At 42.2% G+C, this 18,670-nt stretch overlaps 1 protein-coding gene across 1 annotated transcript in view; it reads left to right on the top strand.

Annotated features, from left to right (window-relative positions):
* Positions 1-18,670, top strand: part of ncanb (neurocan b) — a 126,631-nt gene that overhangs the window by 51,345 nt on the left and 56,616 nt on the right. Inside the window, 2 exon segments of the mRNA XM_063890442.1 lie at positions 4,051-4,688; positions 4,690-5,182. Coding sequence (XP_063746512.1) covers positions 4,051-4,688; positions 4,690-5,182 — 1,131 coding nt within the window.

Genomic DNA, 18,670 nt, shown 5'->3' with positions numbered 1-18,670 from the left:
CTTCCGCAGGGCAATTTGAAGTACCGTTGCAGATTTAATCAAACCGTAATTGCAAACAAACAAAAGAGGCATACCACATCACACCACATACAGTAATGCAGAGTGGAGTGGAGACTGTTCTGCACTTATTGTCATGTTTATCGACAGAGTGCTTTTTTTATAGAACAGGTTGTCATAGCGAGTACATGCTAAGCTTGAATTTTGATGTAATTTGCAGTAGAAGGTTTGCTCGCATATGTAATGTAGGTTCAGAACAGCAGACCTGCATCACAAATAACAACTTATTTTTAGACTTTAGAATTGATTAGCAAGTGAGGAGAATTTATTAAACATTAAATAAAGACAGAGATGGAAGTTTAAGAAGTCTGTTTTCAGACATAAGGAGAGAAAACCTCTGGGGACTATGAGAACGCCTGACAAGTGCAGAGGTTAACGGTTTGTTAGTCTGTGTCTAAATCTGTAACTGCAGGGTTACACGATTAGAGGAATGGTTCAACATTCTCTAGACTTACTTTTCTAGACATTTTGCTTTTCCAATGTTTCAATTTACAATGGTGATGCTCCAAAATTCCCGCTTTCATTACTTGCAATAAATGCAATGCATAAAGTTTGCCATTTTATCATATCCGAGCCACAGAAATAGGACAATTGCAAAAGTGTTTGGTGATGAGTTAGGAATTTGACTTAGTTATTTGGAGACAGGTGGTGGAGCAGCTATCTACAATTTCATCAGGTGTTGTTTCAGCCTTCCATAATGAAAAAACAATGAAACGTTTTCATCATTTTTGCATTGAAAAGGAGCAATATGTGCTGTTTAATATTAGTATCATACAAAAACAGACCTGCTAAACATCACAGCTACCAAACATTTTTAGTTCCACTTCATCGAAATGGTCACACTCTAGAGCCCTGAAATCACACCTGGAGAGCTGGGAAACTAATCATCATCTGAAGTAGAGAAACGTACCAAACAGAAGCCAAATAAAGTATACCAACACATTGAAAAAAGGAAGCTTTTCTTTAAATGAGTAACACCCCTGGCATCAGATATAAGGGAGGTTAAAAAGAAGAGTTTCCCACAAAAGGATTTAATAAAGGTGATAGGCTCTTCTCACCTACCAATTGCAGGCTTTATTAATATATGCTGCTGTGCTACCTGAAATCCAACGCTTACCTCCATGGTATAAATGAAAATCCGAGCTTTACTCCACATGCATTATTCACAGGCGTATCCAATTAACGTGGAGGTTGGGCTGCAGCGCCGTTCCCTCTCACCTCCATCTTTGTCTCTGCCAATTAGGCCCCGGCTCTGAAGGTAGGCGGTAATGATCACTACAGCAAGGACGAGCATTACAGGAGGGGGATGAGGAAGACGGGAAGTTGGATAAAGGGGTGGGTGGGGGGGGGGCGAGCATAAGTCTTTCTGTCTTTAATGTTGCCTTGATGGAAAGCTACCCAACTGATGTCTCTTCTTAAACCAGCATCAGTGAGCTGAATAAACTCGGTTATTGCACACCTCAGGCTATCCCTTGGATCTCAACACTCCTCAGTAACTGACAGTGCCATGTTGCCTCTTCTGATTGGGGGGGGGGGGGGTGGGGGGTGCAAAGCTTTGCACTGCAGACAGCCCGTCCAAGAGAGATTAGAATTTAAGTGTTGAATCAAATTACTTTGAGAAGGTCTCAGCATGTAGAGGGATGACTAAAATCATCTTCCCTGCAAATCAAAACATTTTGAACATTTTATTGAATTAACTTTTATTTGGTTAAGCTCCTAGTGGAATGATCTGCCTCCAAAGAGCACTTGTAGAATTTGAATAAGCTCTTAAGATTCGACTTGCTGTCATGAAACTGCATGTCTGCCTCACACCAGTTTCTTCAACAACAGAGACGGCATTTATGTGAGCGAAGACAGGGGGTTGCTGTGCTCTGACACTCAATGTAGATCCTCCTTATTCTCATAGCCATGCAAAAGCTTTAGCTCAGTATTTGTTTGTATTTTAGATGTCGGAACTGCAGGTGGGATGAGGTGCCATTGGTGGCGGCTCTCTCTGTGTGTCTCTCTCATTGTCAGCCTCAATCCTCACAATGTAATATCATGTCTGCCTGACCCGAGGGGATTTTTCTCAGCCTGTTTACTCCAGTAAAGTGGAATCAACACTGCAGAACCACTCACAGTGGAATCACAAAATTACCATCTGAACAGGGTTTATCATAAGTTTGTTTTGCTGATTTTCAGTTTAGAGCTGTGGCTGTACCACCAAATGATTAACAGAATCAGAGCTAAACTTTAACTGAGCTCGAACCATCCAAACCTTTGCCTAATTGTCTCATTTTATTAATAACATGGGTCATTACATGAATGATCAAACCAGATGAATGTGTTTAATTATTCTTACTTCAGCAGTGTGTGTAGTAAAAGTATGTAATTAGCTATTTGGATTATTAATAGAACAATTACGCCTCTCCACACGTCTCTTATGGAAATGAACCTCAGACTCGTAAGACTCACATAAGGCAAAAACGGATCTCTTGAATAATTTACGCACATTTTAATATTTAATGCATGGACATATTTGTGTATGTTCTCCCTCTCGTGGGAATTTGTTGTGCTGGGTTGTGTAGCACACCCCCTGCAGTATGGCTGTAGTTTTCCGACATATTAACTGAACTAAGGACAGCCAAACAGCGCTGAGAGATGATGATGTTAGCAACACTAGTTGGGCCTCTCTGTGACATGACCGCAATGCAGCCCGGAAAAAAAACAACACCAGCCATGAGTCACACATGCAGACTGAATGAATTATTGATGGTGTGTGGACAGTGTCTGGTTTAAAGCTGTAAGCTGATAAGGTACAGTGGGCCACTTCATCTAAATAAACAGGTCTAGATGGAGTTCGTTTTGGAGAAAGTAATTTGCTTATCGTGTTGCCAGTGCTGCTGCGTTTTTCCACTTGGCTTCTCTCACCACAGGAAAGTGTGTTCCTGCCGGAGACGGTTTGGGGTAAAAGCATCCACAGGGAATAAGAAAACAGGGACAGAGAAGAAAAGTGTGAAATTACTTTGAATACGTCCTTCCAACCTTTTGATGCGTTTGTGTCAGTGTGTGTGCGTGCACAAGTGTGTTCAAGGGATAGCTCCCATCTTCCTCTACAAACTCCAGGAACTTTTGTAGCCCCACTGATCAGCTCCACTGGTTAGGAAAGAAGTCTAGAAGATCACGTTTACAGTAAATTTTAATGGCTTATTTCAGTTCACCATAAAGTGTGTCTTTAGCCTTTAGAAAGACTGAAGGAAAAAAGGGAAAATGAACATTTAATTGGTTTTACTGTATTTGCATGTGTGTATCTTTAACAGACTTCATAAAGCATGAATACAAAACACTAAATACAATAAAGTGCTATTGGTAAATGTGTTTAATGTATAAAAGTCCATTTGAGGAAGTAGAGTTTCTGCAAGAATGTGTTATTGTTTGGATGTATTATCAATCTGCTATCATTTTCTCTCAATTAAATGCTAAAAACAGAAGTGATTGACACTTATTTAGGAAATATTGTACGAATCAGATGTTGGAAGTGATCAAGTTTTGCCTCTGTAGTATGGAGCAGTTAATGATGGCTATGAATAACACTTAATGATGTCTTGTGTTCGTACAAACGTTAACTGCAGTTGTTGCCTATTTAGTTAAGAATGCATGATCTTCAGTAGTACTTTATTTGTCAGTTTCACGGTAAGCTCTATGAACAGATGGGACTCAAACCCAATGAGTGTGGTCCAAATGTCTATGCATTTTCTACACACAAATAGGAAATATGTTTAAAAACAAATTGGTGATGATAGTCCTCACATGACAGGACTCATCACCAGACTTCGCTCCCACCTCATTATTTTGAAACTGATCTCCCTGTAAGTGTAATATGGGGCTCATTTAAGCCAGGCTTGAGTTTTAATTGCTAATTCCACATCCATAAAATTAAACCCACCCCCGTCATCTCCACCCCCATAATGGAATTGTTTTAATTAATCTATTCTGTCTCTTTGTTCCCTTTAGGATTCACTGCCTCGGGTCCCAATGAGAGATCACCACCCACTGAACATGTCATGGTATCCGGTCCTCAGGGTCCCAGAGTGGGCCCGGCTTTTGCTTCCGCCCCCAACAACCACTTTCGGTGGGCCATCAAATCCATGCGTGCCTCCAAACTAGGTCCTCCTGGAAAGGCGCCGTTTTTGGGTAAACGCCCCACCTGGGAGCCTATGGAAGCAAAAAGTGGGCCACTGGAGGTGATGACCCTGCCCAGCTCTCTTCGACGAGACCTCCCTGAAAACTATTCTGGTCAGGGGAAGGACCAGGATGGAGAAGATGTTAATGCTGCCAGAGCCGCATCAGGGGAGGAGAAGGAGACAGAGGGGAGCAGTGAAGGGAGCAACTTTCCTGAAGGGTTTACATTGAATGCAAACAAGTCTTCACTCAGCCATACTGAGGGTGTGAGTGTGGCAGAGCACACAACCCTGTCCCTCTGGCAGCTGGTGCAACAGCCCACCACCACACCTGCGGTCACAGCAGAGGAGGCCAGGGGAGAGATCCTCTATGTTCACAGGCCCACTGACAACCTCTCCTCTGCTCTTTCACAAAGAGGAGAAACGAGTTCAAATCCAGGTTTCACTACTTTCTCTACGAAGAACAGCGAAGGGCACCAGCGTAAAGGAGGTGGTAACATCTACACCTGAAGCTCGTATGGAGGTGCTGACAACCTCTGAAGTGACCACAGTACAGCTTCTGACAACCAGAGACACACAGAGGACAGATCCTACTACCACAGCAACCACCACAGAAAACTCCTCAGAGAGCGACACCACCGACGAGTCGCCTATTTCCATTTCATGGGTTCAGGAAGACCAGGAGAAAACAACCCCCAACCTCTCTGCTACTCCCACACCCAGCGACGGATCTCACACGACTACGGGTGTTGTTCAGTTGACAACTTTTGCATCTGACTCAAACGTCGGCGCCACACAAATGGAATCCAGGTCTGCCGTGTCCGAGTCCTTCGTGGTTGGAAGTCGATGGACACCTTTCAAAACCCCAAAGTCAGAGGACCATAAAACTATGAAAGACAACAAAGACCCAAACAACTCTTTCGGCATCCTCATGCCCAACTGGGCCTTCGGACTCGTCCCATCAGGTGAGTGAGCTTCCCCAGTGTTCTTGATGAATGTACTTCACTGTCACCATTATCCTCGTGATTATGAGTGATTATCTAATCAGTAGAAATGTATTTAATTATCTATGCAGCTGAGAGCGAGGATCATCCCTCACATCACCTCTATTCTGAGGGGACATACAGTTCAGTAACATCAGTGTGTTAACTCCAATAATAATCCTCCATCTGACTTCACATCCGCTGCAGACCACCTGAAATATACACACCTCTCTTATTTTTACCGTGTGCTGTCTCTTGTTGTTTCATTCTACATGTCCCCTCTCTCTCCCACTCTGACACGCATCATGCATTCTTAATCCAAGCTTGTTCACTCTTCTCTCATCCTCCCACGTTGGTTTAGAGAGACAGCTCGAGACTGAGAGGCAGTCCACTGACGTGAGACCAACTGGGTTCGGTGAAGTAATTAGCGGGTCGGAGTGAGTGCAGTTTGGTGAACTGGGGAGAGGCGGAGGTCCTAGTCCCCAACAAATCAATGTAGACACAAACTACAAGATGGGGCTTGTAATTGACTGCCGTCTCTTCTCCTTTCTCCTTATTAAAGTCTGGCCGTGTTCACTCTGCTCTTTTTTTTCCCGTGGTCGGTTCAACTTCTCGCACACTATCTCCAAACTTGTTGTTCACGGTATAAGCGGTGTCTGTGCTGTTTGATTGAGTGTACTCGCATTGATTTCTTTTGGTAGTTAATGGACCTGCTGCTGTGGCAGAAAACCACAGAGTAAATGAACATAACAAACACTATGTTTGTAATCTCAACAAATGAAATGCGTGTCTTGTGTTTAATGTATCAGTCTTCAATTACTGGGATATTTCTTTTGTGTTTCTTCCAAACTAATGTCATTCTTTCATTTCCGTCTCAGTGCATCTGGTATTTTCAGGTTTTTGAAAATCATTTTTTCAAACTTCTGACTCGGATCATTAGTCATCCTGCGCAGCAAAGTGCATTTTTAAAACTTGTATTTATAAACAACAAGGAGAGGTCAGAGCCAGTAGGGATTCAGTCGCTGCTCTTACATGAAGCCTTTTGTGCCCCTAATAATGATTCATGTTAACACCTCAAACATTCAGACAGAAATGTGCTTCTGTCAAAGTGAAATGAACATTTTGCAACTGTTTAACAGATGTTAACTTGTTATGTACTGTAAAAACCACTCACTTAATCTAAATGTGTACTCTTTTTCGGTTAGCTGCTTTCCCACTTTGGTCAAAGATTCAGAATCACCACTTGGTTAACTCCATTCATTGGAAATTTCTACCAATAGTTGCCATCAGGGCTTTTGCCTTCTTCCATTCCTCTCTTCTTCCAGAAACTCTCATCTTTTATTGTAGTAAACATACAGAATTATTCAGATTTCTGTCAGAAAATGAAGGATTTGGTTTATGTTATTGCAGCCCAGTGACATTGCTGAAAGAAAACAGAAATGTTTATCAGTATTTCGTGACATTTGAATGGACTGAGCCACTATAAGCAGACTCCTCCCTCTGATTGACCTTTTGTAGTTGTCAGTTATAGTGCAGGGAAAATTACAACAATTGTTCTCTCCCTATTACAGTAGAGAGATGGAGAGAGAGAGGATGGGAAAGGGCAGAAGGATAGACAGCTCTGGGGAGGAAGAATGGGGGAGAAAGTGAGAGGGGTGAGTGTGTCCTCTACTATGCTGTAGTTGGGAGTACATAAACCTCTTTAATCAATGATCACACAGTACCATACACAGTCCCATGGGCCTCCAGGGAGCAGGTTGTTCCTCCTCATCTTTTTCCCTTCCTTACTTCATTCCTTCCATCTTCCTTTCGTTCTACCTTTCTTTACACTTCCTCCAATCTTCATTCATTGTTTGTTATCAGGCCATTCTCAGCCCCTCTGTGTCCTATTTGGCCATATATCAGAGTGATAAGACACCGGTGTATAGCACATCCAGCTTTCCCGTTCCCCATCGCTCTGGCCTCCAGCTAAACCCACACAGATGGTTGGATGCACGCACAAACACACATATAACTAAATGTATGTGATGAAGCAGAAGCATGCCAAACTTGCTCAGGAGTAAACCTCGATAATCCACCCCGCATGCTGCACCATCATACACTCACAAAGAGACAAGGATATTTCTTAATCCTTCACTGTGAACGCTATCAAAAAGTAAACACATTTCATTTCTTTTTTAATTAATCATATCTTCATTTCCATATTGTATAATCCTAAAGGCAGTGTTTATAAAAGTTTGAAACGGCACAAAAAAAGTTACAATAGCAGCTTCAACTTCAGAGAATCTCATCAGGAGTGGAAATATACCGAACGCCTCAGAGCACTGGCATCCAGCCGCGCAGGGTGACAAAGCAAGGCAGGCGGAAACGGTATGGCGGGCTGTCTGTCCGGCCTTTTAATGACCAGCGCCAGTGTGAGACTCTGGCAAACAGGGAACAGGATGTCTGAGTTACAGGCATCTTGACTAAAGCCTTGTCCTGGGCTCGAGATGGATCAGACCTCTGGCAACATCAATAACACAGCAGCCAGCGCTCACCCAAATTAGAGTGTTACATTTGGAGGAGAAGAGCCAGCATGCTGAAGTGTGTGTGTGTGTGTGTGTGTGTGTGTGTGTGTGTGTGTGTGTGTGTGTGTGTGTGTGTGTGTGTGTGTGTGTGTGTGTGTGTGTGTGTGTGTGTGTGTGTGTGTGTGTGTGTGTGTGTGTGTGTGTGTGTGTGTGTGTGTGTGTGTGTGTGTGTGTGTGTGTGTGTGTGTGTGTGTGTGTATTCAGGGATGGAAGGGGGAAGGAAGGAGATAAATGGAGACAGGGACAGGCTGGGTTGGCATATTATCAGCATGGGTCTCTGGATAGATGTTCAGTTTGTCTGTTGGCTGTTGGAGTCCTTGGATAGGCTGTCTGGAGCTGCGAGACATTCTCATGCTGCATATAGAAGTCTATTGATTTTTCCCTCCAAGTGTATCCCATCCTTTATTTTCTCCATCCTTCTTTTTCTCCGTCTCGCCCTTCTTGGCTTTTTTCCCCCGCTCTCCTTTGCTCCCCGTCTCCCTGACTTAATGTCTTTTATTACATCACTGGTCATTGTTATCACTCTTGCTGGCATAATGTTTTGATAGCCTCTTGAACTCCAATGTGGTACAACACAAGGCAGTGAATTGCCGACTAACTGTATCCGTCCCCTTACGATACTCAGCCTCAGCAGGATCCTTGTCACTACCTTTTTAGAAAAGCCTCACCTTCCTTAAATCCTCTGCCTAATCTGTCATCCCACTATCTGCTATCTCCTACGTCTCCAAGTTTCTTTTCATGGTGTATACCTCCATTTTTCCATATCAAACACTCCTACTGTATATAATCCTATGCTATTGGCTGCTGCATATTAAATGAATGGGATTTGTTAAAGAAGAGCCTTAAGGGACCCTGGGCTTCATCATGGTGTGGGATGAAATGGCGATACTCATTCTGACTGAGCACAGGCTCTTTGTATCCTTTCAACCAAGGGAAGCAATCTAAGTGTTGAGAATGAGCTTAAGTATAAAGTGGGGAGAAAAGATTCAGTGATTGTTGATAACGAAAAGAAAAAATCCACAGAATTTGCTTTAAGTTAATTACGTCAAACTCTTATAATCACCTGTCTAACTTGTTGGGTAAAGTAGTGGTCCTTTCTCAGTAGGGTGAAGGGGGTCCATTCATATCAGGGCAGGGCTGCTTAATAGAGAAGGACGGTTACAAAACATCATGATCTCACAGGTTAGAGACAAAAAGTTTGAAACCAATTATACTGGAGAAACAAAATGTGCTGGATAGACTAACCTTTGTGACCTCAGACGACTCAATCTTCACCTTATCGGTACCAACATGGATGACAAGGTTGCTAAAGTTTGAATTGTTGTGTTTTCTGATTCTCCCTGGGCAAGCCAGAGTCCTTGATAAATACTGTACTCTGGCTGATGCTAATCTCATATTGTTGGTGATGGTGTTCCCTAATACTGGGGTGGGTTGTTTAACCCTGGGGCAACAGGGCTGGCATCAAAGAACTGTTGGCAGGCCAGATAAATACAGCCTTCCCATGTGCAGAATGATCAGTGGGGCTTACAGGCGCTGCTGATAATTACTACAATGAGCTGGTGTATTTTATCATTACTTCTGTCTCTTTAACTGAGGATGATATAGATGGGTTAGAAGATAAAGCTAAGCTAACATGGTAACAACATAGGCAATCGTTTTGAATTTTCAATGAAACACTGCTAATATAAAGTGAACCAGGGTGAAATAACATTGATGGACAGGATCAAGAATGGGAATAGATTTAGAGTGTAGATGTGTGTTAGGTTGTACATCATGTCGACATTCATCATGAAATTCATCATGTCGAGGTTGTACATCATGTCGTAATTTAATTTGTTCTCAGTTTTCAGCATTCAAGAAGTGTTGTACAGACGTGTTTGAGCACAGCAGTGTACGATACTCAGTCTCTCCATAGACCAAGTCAAGTGCTGTGCTGGAAAAGGTCGCTGAACATCACAGCAAGCTGCGATATGAAAAGCAAATATTTGCCGCTTTGCAAAGTGCTGTTGGTTTTATAGCTGTTAAAGTAAAAGATAGTGACAACATTATTCAGTAAGGGATTTTCTGTGTAGCAGGCGAAACGCGCAAGAAAAATATCAGTGTATCATTCTGGGAAATAGAAAATGTTAATTTATAAATGCAAACTCAATGAAACAAACAGCTATGTTTGTAAAGCTAATGCACCATCAAAATGTAGGTATGATATTCTGCAGTGAGCCTGATCGAAAACAGAAGAGGTGACTTAAACAGGTATTTTTATGGCATCATAAAAATGGTTTATTATCTTTGCTGCCACAACAAAACCTGGTGATTATTCAGCCTCTCGGAGCCCCATCACAGACAGCTGTATTTTATTTTCTGTATGTATGACCCAGAGCTGCCAATGACTCTGATGAATGACTCTCTTGACTATCACTGGCGGCAGATCCACAGCAGAACTGCAAAACAAGTTTTATTGTAGTTTTTATGAATATTTTCTAACAACCCAGCCCTCTAAAGATAAGCTTGGAGGCTGATCATACTGTACCCCATGTTGACTTCAGAAACACTGTAACTGTGAATGCTAAACTTTAATTATGTTTCCCTCTGCACAACTTATGCTTTGTAATCATGTATTTGTTTAGATGTGGCAGTGCCTTCTGCTCGCATATAAACAAAGCATTGTTCCGAGAGGATTTCTGGTCTCTAACGTGTAACTTTCCATAATATTGCATTTTTGGATTGGACTTTTACAATAATCGTTGCTTTTTCCAAACCTGCCAGCATAGTGAATATATACTCCTCTTGGCTCTTAAAGAAGACACAGTCAAACCCATAGGCTCATTGAGGAGTCAAACTACACAGTATAACATTCAGCCAAACAGCAGATGCAACCATCAACTGCACTGGGAAAGATGCTGCGCCAAAAACAAGTAAAGATATAAAGAAAACAAGGTGTTTTCTCTTGTAATAAGTAAATAAATCTGCCAATAGAACAAGTGAAAATTAGCTTGGTAAGATGTCTTGATGGGATATTTAGATAACTGATATATTTGAATGAGCAGGGGAAACTTATTTAGAACTACAGTTACCAGTTACAAGTTTTCTGTTTTCTGATGTTAGTTGGTGATTTGCCAATAAAAATGTTGAAGAAAACGTGATTCATCTGAGATCCAACTGAAAATATGATGTTTAACAGTCTTTGATTTAACAAGAACCTGCAAATGCATTGTCTAAACATAAGACCCTTTATCACACTGCATCGTTATCGGTTATTATGTCTCATATCAAGTGTAAAGACATATTCTGACTAGAAATTAGAAGGATATTCTTGGCAAGATTTCAAGTTTGTGCTTGTTGGAGCATTCAGGAGTCCTCTTCTCCACTGATTTTATTGTAGTCATTTTCATTTATCCACCTCTGTAAACCAGATAAGAGAAGTCCTCTGCCGAGCCATATGTCACCCCATTAAAACACAGACAGGGATTCAATGAGAAAGGTGTTTTGTTCTTCTTACTTCTTGTACAATGAATTCCTATCTGAGTTTTATTGTCAGTCACAGCCTTTAGGGCCCCTGAGGGTGCATAGAGTTTCATAAAGACACGAACAACATCACCCCTGTGTGCCACCAATTGGGAAATGATGGGAGGGATGGATGGAGACAGAGAGCTTGGCAGGATGCTGTCAGAAGGAATATAATCCTCTGTGCGGAGTCATTGTGTGGCTTTGCAGAGCGGGAGAGACTTACCTGCTTGTGTTTGTGTGGGTGATCGTCACAATGGAGCGTTCATGTGCTATCAGATGAGACGTCAGGAATCTGTTTCCAGTTACGGAAAGGATATTTCACCTCTCTGTCTGTATCAAACAAGTCTGTCCTCTTAGAGGTCAAAGACTGGAGCCAAGCTAGTAATACACTGCCATGTTGCTTTCAGATCGGATTATCTCGGCCTCTAAACGAGAAGGATATGGATATATATGTATTATAATGTGAACCTGCTTTTAAGCCTGTTCATCCTGATTTAAGAATCAGCGTCCCTGAGATGCAATTCTTTTTGCATTTTTATTCTCCATTTGCAGTCAGACTCAGCCAGTCACACAAGCATGCACACACTCGTCAAAAAACTGAGCCACCTGCCATCAAGGTTAACAGTGAATTGTGTGATTTTAAATTGAGGTATTTTCTAGCTACAGAGGAGTGGCAGCTAGAGGATGAGTGCGCCCAGCTGGGGTTTTGGAGCTGCCACATTGCCTGACTGAGTCGACTCCCTCTCACTGAAGGCAGAGTCAGGGGTGTTTGGCTCCTGGCGCCAGTCACAACGCATCATGCAGCAGCCAGCCCACAGCGGGTGTAGGGGTTGAGGGGGTCTCCTCATGTAGGGCATGTCAGACACTCCCACAGATCTGTCCCTGCGGGGAGGATTCAGAGACCTGGAAAAAAGCGGGCATGTTCCCTTTTTTTATGGTGGTGGGATGTGTGGATATGAAGGTGTAGATTATAGAATTTGTGTGTTATGAAGATAAAAGGGTCCGTTTTTTTTGTAAAGGCTGTAAAGGATTTTTGGAAAGCAAGCTTATTTTCATAGTTTCAGCTGGCAGAGGCACTGTGAGGTCATGTAAAGTAGTTCTTCTTTGTTGAGCTGAAAACTGGTCTCCAGGCGAAAACCCTCCTCAACAACTTGCATCTCTTAATAGCTCTGCTCTACTGTCAGAACAACTTCTTGATAGAAACCACAGTGGAATACAAACATGCAGGAAAAAGGAGTATAAGATCCAGTGTGTGTGTGTGTGTGTGTGTGTGTGTGTGTGTGTGTGTGTGTGTGTGTGTGTGTGTGTGTGTGTGTGTGTGTGTGTGTGTGTGTGTGTGTGTGTGTGTGTGTGTGTGTGTGTGTGTGTGTGTGTGTGTGTGTGTGTGTGTGTGTGTGTGTGTGTGTCTGTGTGTCTGTGTGTCTGTGTGTGTGTGATTTCTGTCTGACTTGGGGCTCTTCTGTAATGGCAACAAACTGAACAACGCGTAAGGTCATGTGTTCAAGGTCAGGAAAGTTGTGTTCACTTGTTTTTGTTGTTTATATTTGTTCATGACAATATGTGTGAGAGTTTTGGAATATAAATAGGAGGGTTTGATGATTAATCATTGTCTTCTCTGGGTGTAATGTTGTTGTTGGTCTTATCCCTCTTCAAGCAGCTGTGCCAATCACAGTGGGGCATGATGACAATGACTCAGCAAAATGGGGAGAAGAGAAGTGAGCTAAAACAGCTTTTCCAAATACGGAAATAGTGTTGTGTTCTTTGAGCTGCAGACTTACAAGACCCAAATACACAGCGGCACAAATGTGTTGCCAACCCGGATGATGCACCTTTCGTGGGTTGAATTTTTATTTGTGGAGATATTGAATGTCCGGTCAGATTTTTGCCGTAGTGAGGCGTGGTGTTATTCTGAATCATAATGATCCACACTTACTATTCTCTGCATGTACTGCTTCATTCCTGCACCGTCCTATGAAAAGATTTAACCAAGCCAGGCAGACAGTCAGAGTTGTAATTGCAATATACATATTGCAGTTTAGAAATCTGAGGAGACTTCTTCCTGTGTGCTGTGTTTTTTCCCCAGTGATAACGTTAATAATTATAAGATTAGGGCCTTTCATGAAACCCAAGGGCACTTTTCAAACAGGAAACAAGTTACAATGTGTTAATTAAAAATCTAGAAAGTTTAGAATTGAATCAAAATGAACTCTTTGCTGATTGAGGCAGCTTGTTTTTCAGCAGTCTGGTATATCGTGTGTATGATTTCCTAAAGGTACCGTCCCCACAGTTGATCTTAGTGCATTATGACATGGCATCAGGTAGAAGCTGCAGACACACAGATTCAGTCTATCTTGTTTGCTTCAGTTTGCTGTTGTGAGATAGCAGATGACAAAAAGATTTACCCACCTTCTGGCTGGGATCCCTTACTTTTTAGGTCGATATCTGGAAAGTGTTTGGAGGGTAACTAATGAAGGTGTTAATGTGTATTATTCAGGATTATTTAGTATTTGCTGGCTCGTGACTCTCAGACCCAATCTTAGCCGGCATACAACACAAACTGAAGGGCAAAGTGAATTTAAAGTCAGGAACATAGCCATTTGTTTTTCTTGCACCACTTTTTGCACCATTATGAACGTTTGAAGTACACTTCTACATGTCTAATTGTACTGGAAATAGAAACTCAGCCTTGATCTGTGTGCACAAAACACACTTAATTTGATGCATGCTAATCAAGAGAGTGTTTATGTTCATTACGCGCTGTGGCATCACTGGATGGGTAACAATAAATGTTGTAATCATGTAAGGCGGGATATAAATAATTCATGCCACATGCCTGACAGTCATTGTCACTGTCTGCCTTGTGCACGTATACAATATTGCTAGATCATTTTTAAGTGGAAAACGGTTGATTCAATTTTCTCATTTCACAAAGGCCTGAATATGAGAGTGAAGAGACATTGAAAAGAAGAGGGGGGAAAAAAATAAAGGTGGATAAAATGTGTTTGTGATGATAAGCCTGGATGGATTATTTTCTCGCCACTCTGACAGCGCAGATAATGCAATTTATTTAGGACGAATGGAGACGTCACAAGTGCCGCTCCTGTAACAATAGACCCTCAGTTTCTGCATGATATCACCGCACAGGAATGCTGGATTGGGTTGCATTGAATTGTGGGCATTTTTTACCGCCCCCCCCCCCCCCACTCTCCTCTCCGGGCTGATCCAGTGTGACGATCTCTGTTCATGAGGAGCTCACTGAGAGCGCATCGGCTGCTTTCTGCTGTCTCAGGCTTCTGGCACAGTAGCTAATTGCAAGTGTCATGCTTTTTCTCTCTCTGTGTGTGTGTGTGTGTGTGTGTGTGTGTGTGTGTGTGTGTGTGTGTGTGTGTGTGTGTGTGTGTGTGTGTGTGTGTGTGTGTGTGTGTGTGTGTGTGTGTGTGTGTGTGTGTGTGTGTGTGTGTGTAAGGAAAACATTTAATGCGAGGTGAAAAAGAGGTGAAACTCAAAAATATTGAGGATTGTAAATCGGAAAAAAGTGTATAACTCTGTGCGGATTTATTTTAAATTAGTTTGTTTATATATAAAATATAGTTTTATATATAAACAAACTATATTTTCTATATTATAAATGTTTTCTTCACATGTCTTATATGTCACATACACCTGTAAGATTGATTTACACCATTAAACTGATCCTAACACTTTTTGAATAAATAATAACTTGGAAGTTAGATATACTGGCAAGCTAGTGTCAGTCATTTGAGTAATCCAGTATTGATAGCAGCTTTCAGCGTGCTCAGTAATAATAGATCCAGTTCTCTAACGGATAACATGTGGAGTGTTTACAGACTGCAGTCTACATCCAGTGTTGTTTTCACTCTCTCATCTCACAGATACACAAAGGCGTCTATAAGCAGCCTGACACAGGGCACTGCATGTGTTCAGACGGACAGAAATAGCTGCTCCCTCCCTTGCAGAGCGCATCAATCCTAGTTTGTCAGAGGCCGCTCAGCCCGGGCTCGGTACAGTAATCACACAGCTACACCTGCTCCATCCACAACCTTCCCTCTATGGGAACACATTCCCAAAGGATGCTGGGTGGCGACTGCAGCCTTTCAAGTGGTCAAGCTGGGTTCAAGCCCAGATTCAGTATCTAAGTTGTCCTTGAGCACTGACATTCCTGCCAGCATGGGAAATGCCCGAGTCCTCTGATCTCCCTGTGGAGAGGAGATCAATGGAGTAATACATTATTATTCTGTACAACAACAGACCTCAAACACTATACAACCTTGGAGTACTAGTACCGTGGTTTTCTTTAAAACTACATGTTCAACACCAACGTAAACCTTTTGTATTGTCAGATTTGAACTAAACCTGTGTAAATCTTCAGTTATCATTATGACACTGTAAAACACAGCCAAGATAGAGCTTAAACTGGTAAAGACACCATGAGACTGTAGATTATACCTATACTTATATTGCATTTCATTTTTTTTCACTTCATCTAAAGCGACTTATAATATGTGCAATATACTGTAAGTGTTAGTTCCAATGGCCAAGGTGCAGTCATAACAGGCACGGTTTTAAGTCTGACATTAAAGAGGTGTACATTTTCTGCACTCCTGATATTATGGTAGCTTGTTTTGCCAATCTTGCAGCCAAGACAGCAAACAGACAGGGTTTGTTTCAGCGACACCTGGGTCCAGCCCGCAGTGAGGTAGTAGCGAGCTGATTGGCAAATGCAGAGTGAAGTGCATATGCTGGAATGTATATCCATGTTATGGAAGTAGGAAGAAGCATATCAATTCCCAGCCCATTAGTCCAGTACCAGTGTCTTGAATCACACTTACAAACCAACAAAATATGGCATCAAACGACGTGCTGTTCTTTTTTAGTGTGAAAAGGCAAGCTTCTTTTCTGTCCTGTCATTTCCAAACAGAGGTTTTTGTCTCTGTGTTTTGACTGACAGTTGGAACAGGGGGTTAAAGAGAGAGGTGGAAGCCTGGATACAGGGAGGCGAGGCGCGCTGACCCTCCCCGATGTGTTTTCAACCTCATGGACCGAGTTTGTTGTAATGCTCTCACTGCAGACGCTCAGCCTCTGCTCACATTAGATTGTCTGACTCTGCAGACTGACTGCTGGGGCTCTGACATCATCAGCAGCAACCGGAGCAGCTCCACCAACAAAACCTAACCTCTCTGTCTCTTCTTCTCTCCTCCGCGCCCTCCATTTCAACCCTCAACCAGCTCACCTCCGTAAATCAATCACTGTGAAGTAATCTGAAACCACATTGGAGTTTGCGTTTTTGTGTAACAGAGAGGTGTTATCTCTATTTCAGAAGAAATAGGTTTCATTTTCCCCCGGTGTGTATTCAACTTGCCATGCCAGTAATTGTAGCTCATCTGCAGTGAGTGACTTGTCGTCAGGGGACACTTTGATCCATGGATTATATTCCTTCCTGTGAGTCGGTCTCCTTCAGTCCATCCTGTCAGGGAAGAGATGGAAACTTTGAGACACTCAGGTCATGCAGATGAGAAAAAAAAGTCACATCAAGGTGAGGGTGCAATGGTTGTCAGATAGATAAGGTAATGTGTCAAGCATCACCTAAGATAACCCAGAGGAGGAGTATCAAAACTACTCCAGTAAAAAGATACCCGCATTTGATCCGATTGGACCCAGATAAAAAATAAAGGGTTTTACTTTCAGCCATCACCTCAAGGGTTATTCTATTTAATGAGAAACATGATTGACCCGCAACTGCAGCAGCTATAACCCAAACAGGCTGTTGTGTGGTTAAGACTTTATTGCATAGTTTTGTATGTGACATATAATATTGTTTTTCAGTATCACTTTATGGGTACTGTTACTAGTACTGTTGTGCTTTTTTACCCAGTCCTACATTACCGTTACATCTCTTGCATATTCTAACCATCTTCTTCTACCTCTCCCATCATTTCCTGTTTGCTTCCATAGTATCTACTACCCAATAAGGGACAAAGTTCCCCAAAATAATCAGTTTTGTGCAATGGATCCTCCACAATTCCCTTTTCTCTCTCCTGCTGTAGCAATGTCGCTGATTTCAGCATGTGCTTTTGCGAGTACGTCACTTTCAAAACGATGAATAATAATTATACATAATTATGAATTCTTAATTTAAGCTTGCCCCAGATGTGTTGTGGGACCAGGCATAGGTGACATTCAGGAGTGACAGAGCCACTTACACTGATGTATTATGAATGCCTTTTATGGCGCTGTATCACTAAACGCATGAAACACATGTTCACTGCAGTCATCATGCAAGTGACAATATGAATATTTCACACTACGTCAAAGTGATGATGACAAGGACTGTATTAAGCCCATGCTTTACAGTTTAGTGCAGCTATCCATATGGCTTTAACTGTGCTGTGTGCCTCAGCACCTTTAAGGGAAACATTTTAGCGGGGCAGCTCTTGCTGGTGCAGGTGATGTCTTATCACGCTCAGGGAGGAGGAACACTTTAACAGGCCATTGCATGATCTCTCTCTCAGCAAAGCTTTTACATGGTTCAGTGAGTCCAAGCACAGCATCGCGGCGGTTGATAAGCAGGTACATTAAATGCAAGTGTGTGTGTGTGCAGTTTTGCTCCAAGCGTGTGTGTGTTTAACACGTTTATCCGTGCAGAGTTCAGTGTTTCTGTCAGCACAACCTTTTCTGCAGGCTTCCAGTATGTTGAATTTGCTAACCACTCAGCTTGGGACTTCATGGATGCGTAACATTTTCCTTATCCCAAATCCTCTTTTATAGCCCTTTCTAAATCCTGGGTGCATGCATGAGTTGACATCAGGGAGTATCTTCCCAAATGTGTTAAAAGGCTAAGATAATCTCTCTCATGAGAGGCTCTGGAAAACTTTAGATGATCCAATGGAGCAGTGAAATGTCACACGTAGGAACATGTTCCTCGACATTTTGCACAGCATTGAAAAGTTGTTTTGGCAGGGAACAAGACCTTATATGATCTATTTGATTAGTATGAGATATGCCTGCAAAGGAACTGAGAGCTGAACTAACATACAAAACTAATATATGTCTTTTTTGTGTCTGTAATAAACTGTAGCGCTGCGAGATGCTTCTTCCCTCTTTCTTCTCTCTGACTTCTCCTCTTTCTCTTTTCATTTCTGTCTTTCACACAAAAAAGAAAGACACACAGACAGAATAGAAGAGACCTATTTTAAGACCAGTGCGTAATTAATCATAAGCTAGCAGCATGCATTAAGAGAGGAGGAAATGTATGAGGAATGTAAGCTCCCTCTGTGACTTGTCCCTCCCTAGCTGATATTTTTCTCCCTCTCATACTTGTGCTGCTCTATTCTAAATTTTAATTTGTCTTCCTCCCAAAGACCAGGGTCTCTCTCTTGTT

The sequence above is a fragment of the Eleginops maclovinus genome, chromosome 9 (assembly GCF_036324505.1).
Source record: "Eleginops maclovinus isolate JMC-PN-2008 ecotype Puerto Natales chromosome 9, JC_Emac_rtc_rv5, whole genome shotgun sequence".
Classification (NCBI taxonomy): Eukaryota; Metazoa; Chordata; class Actinopteri; order Perciformes; family Eleginopidae; genus Eleginops; species Eleginops maclovinus.
The sequence above is the reverse complement of the archived record's forward strand: the minus strand, read 5'-3'. Positions and strand labels throughout refer to the sequence as shown.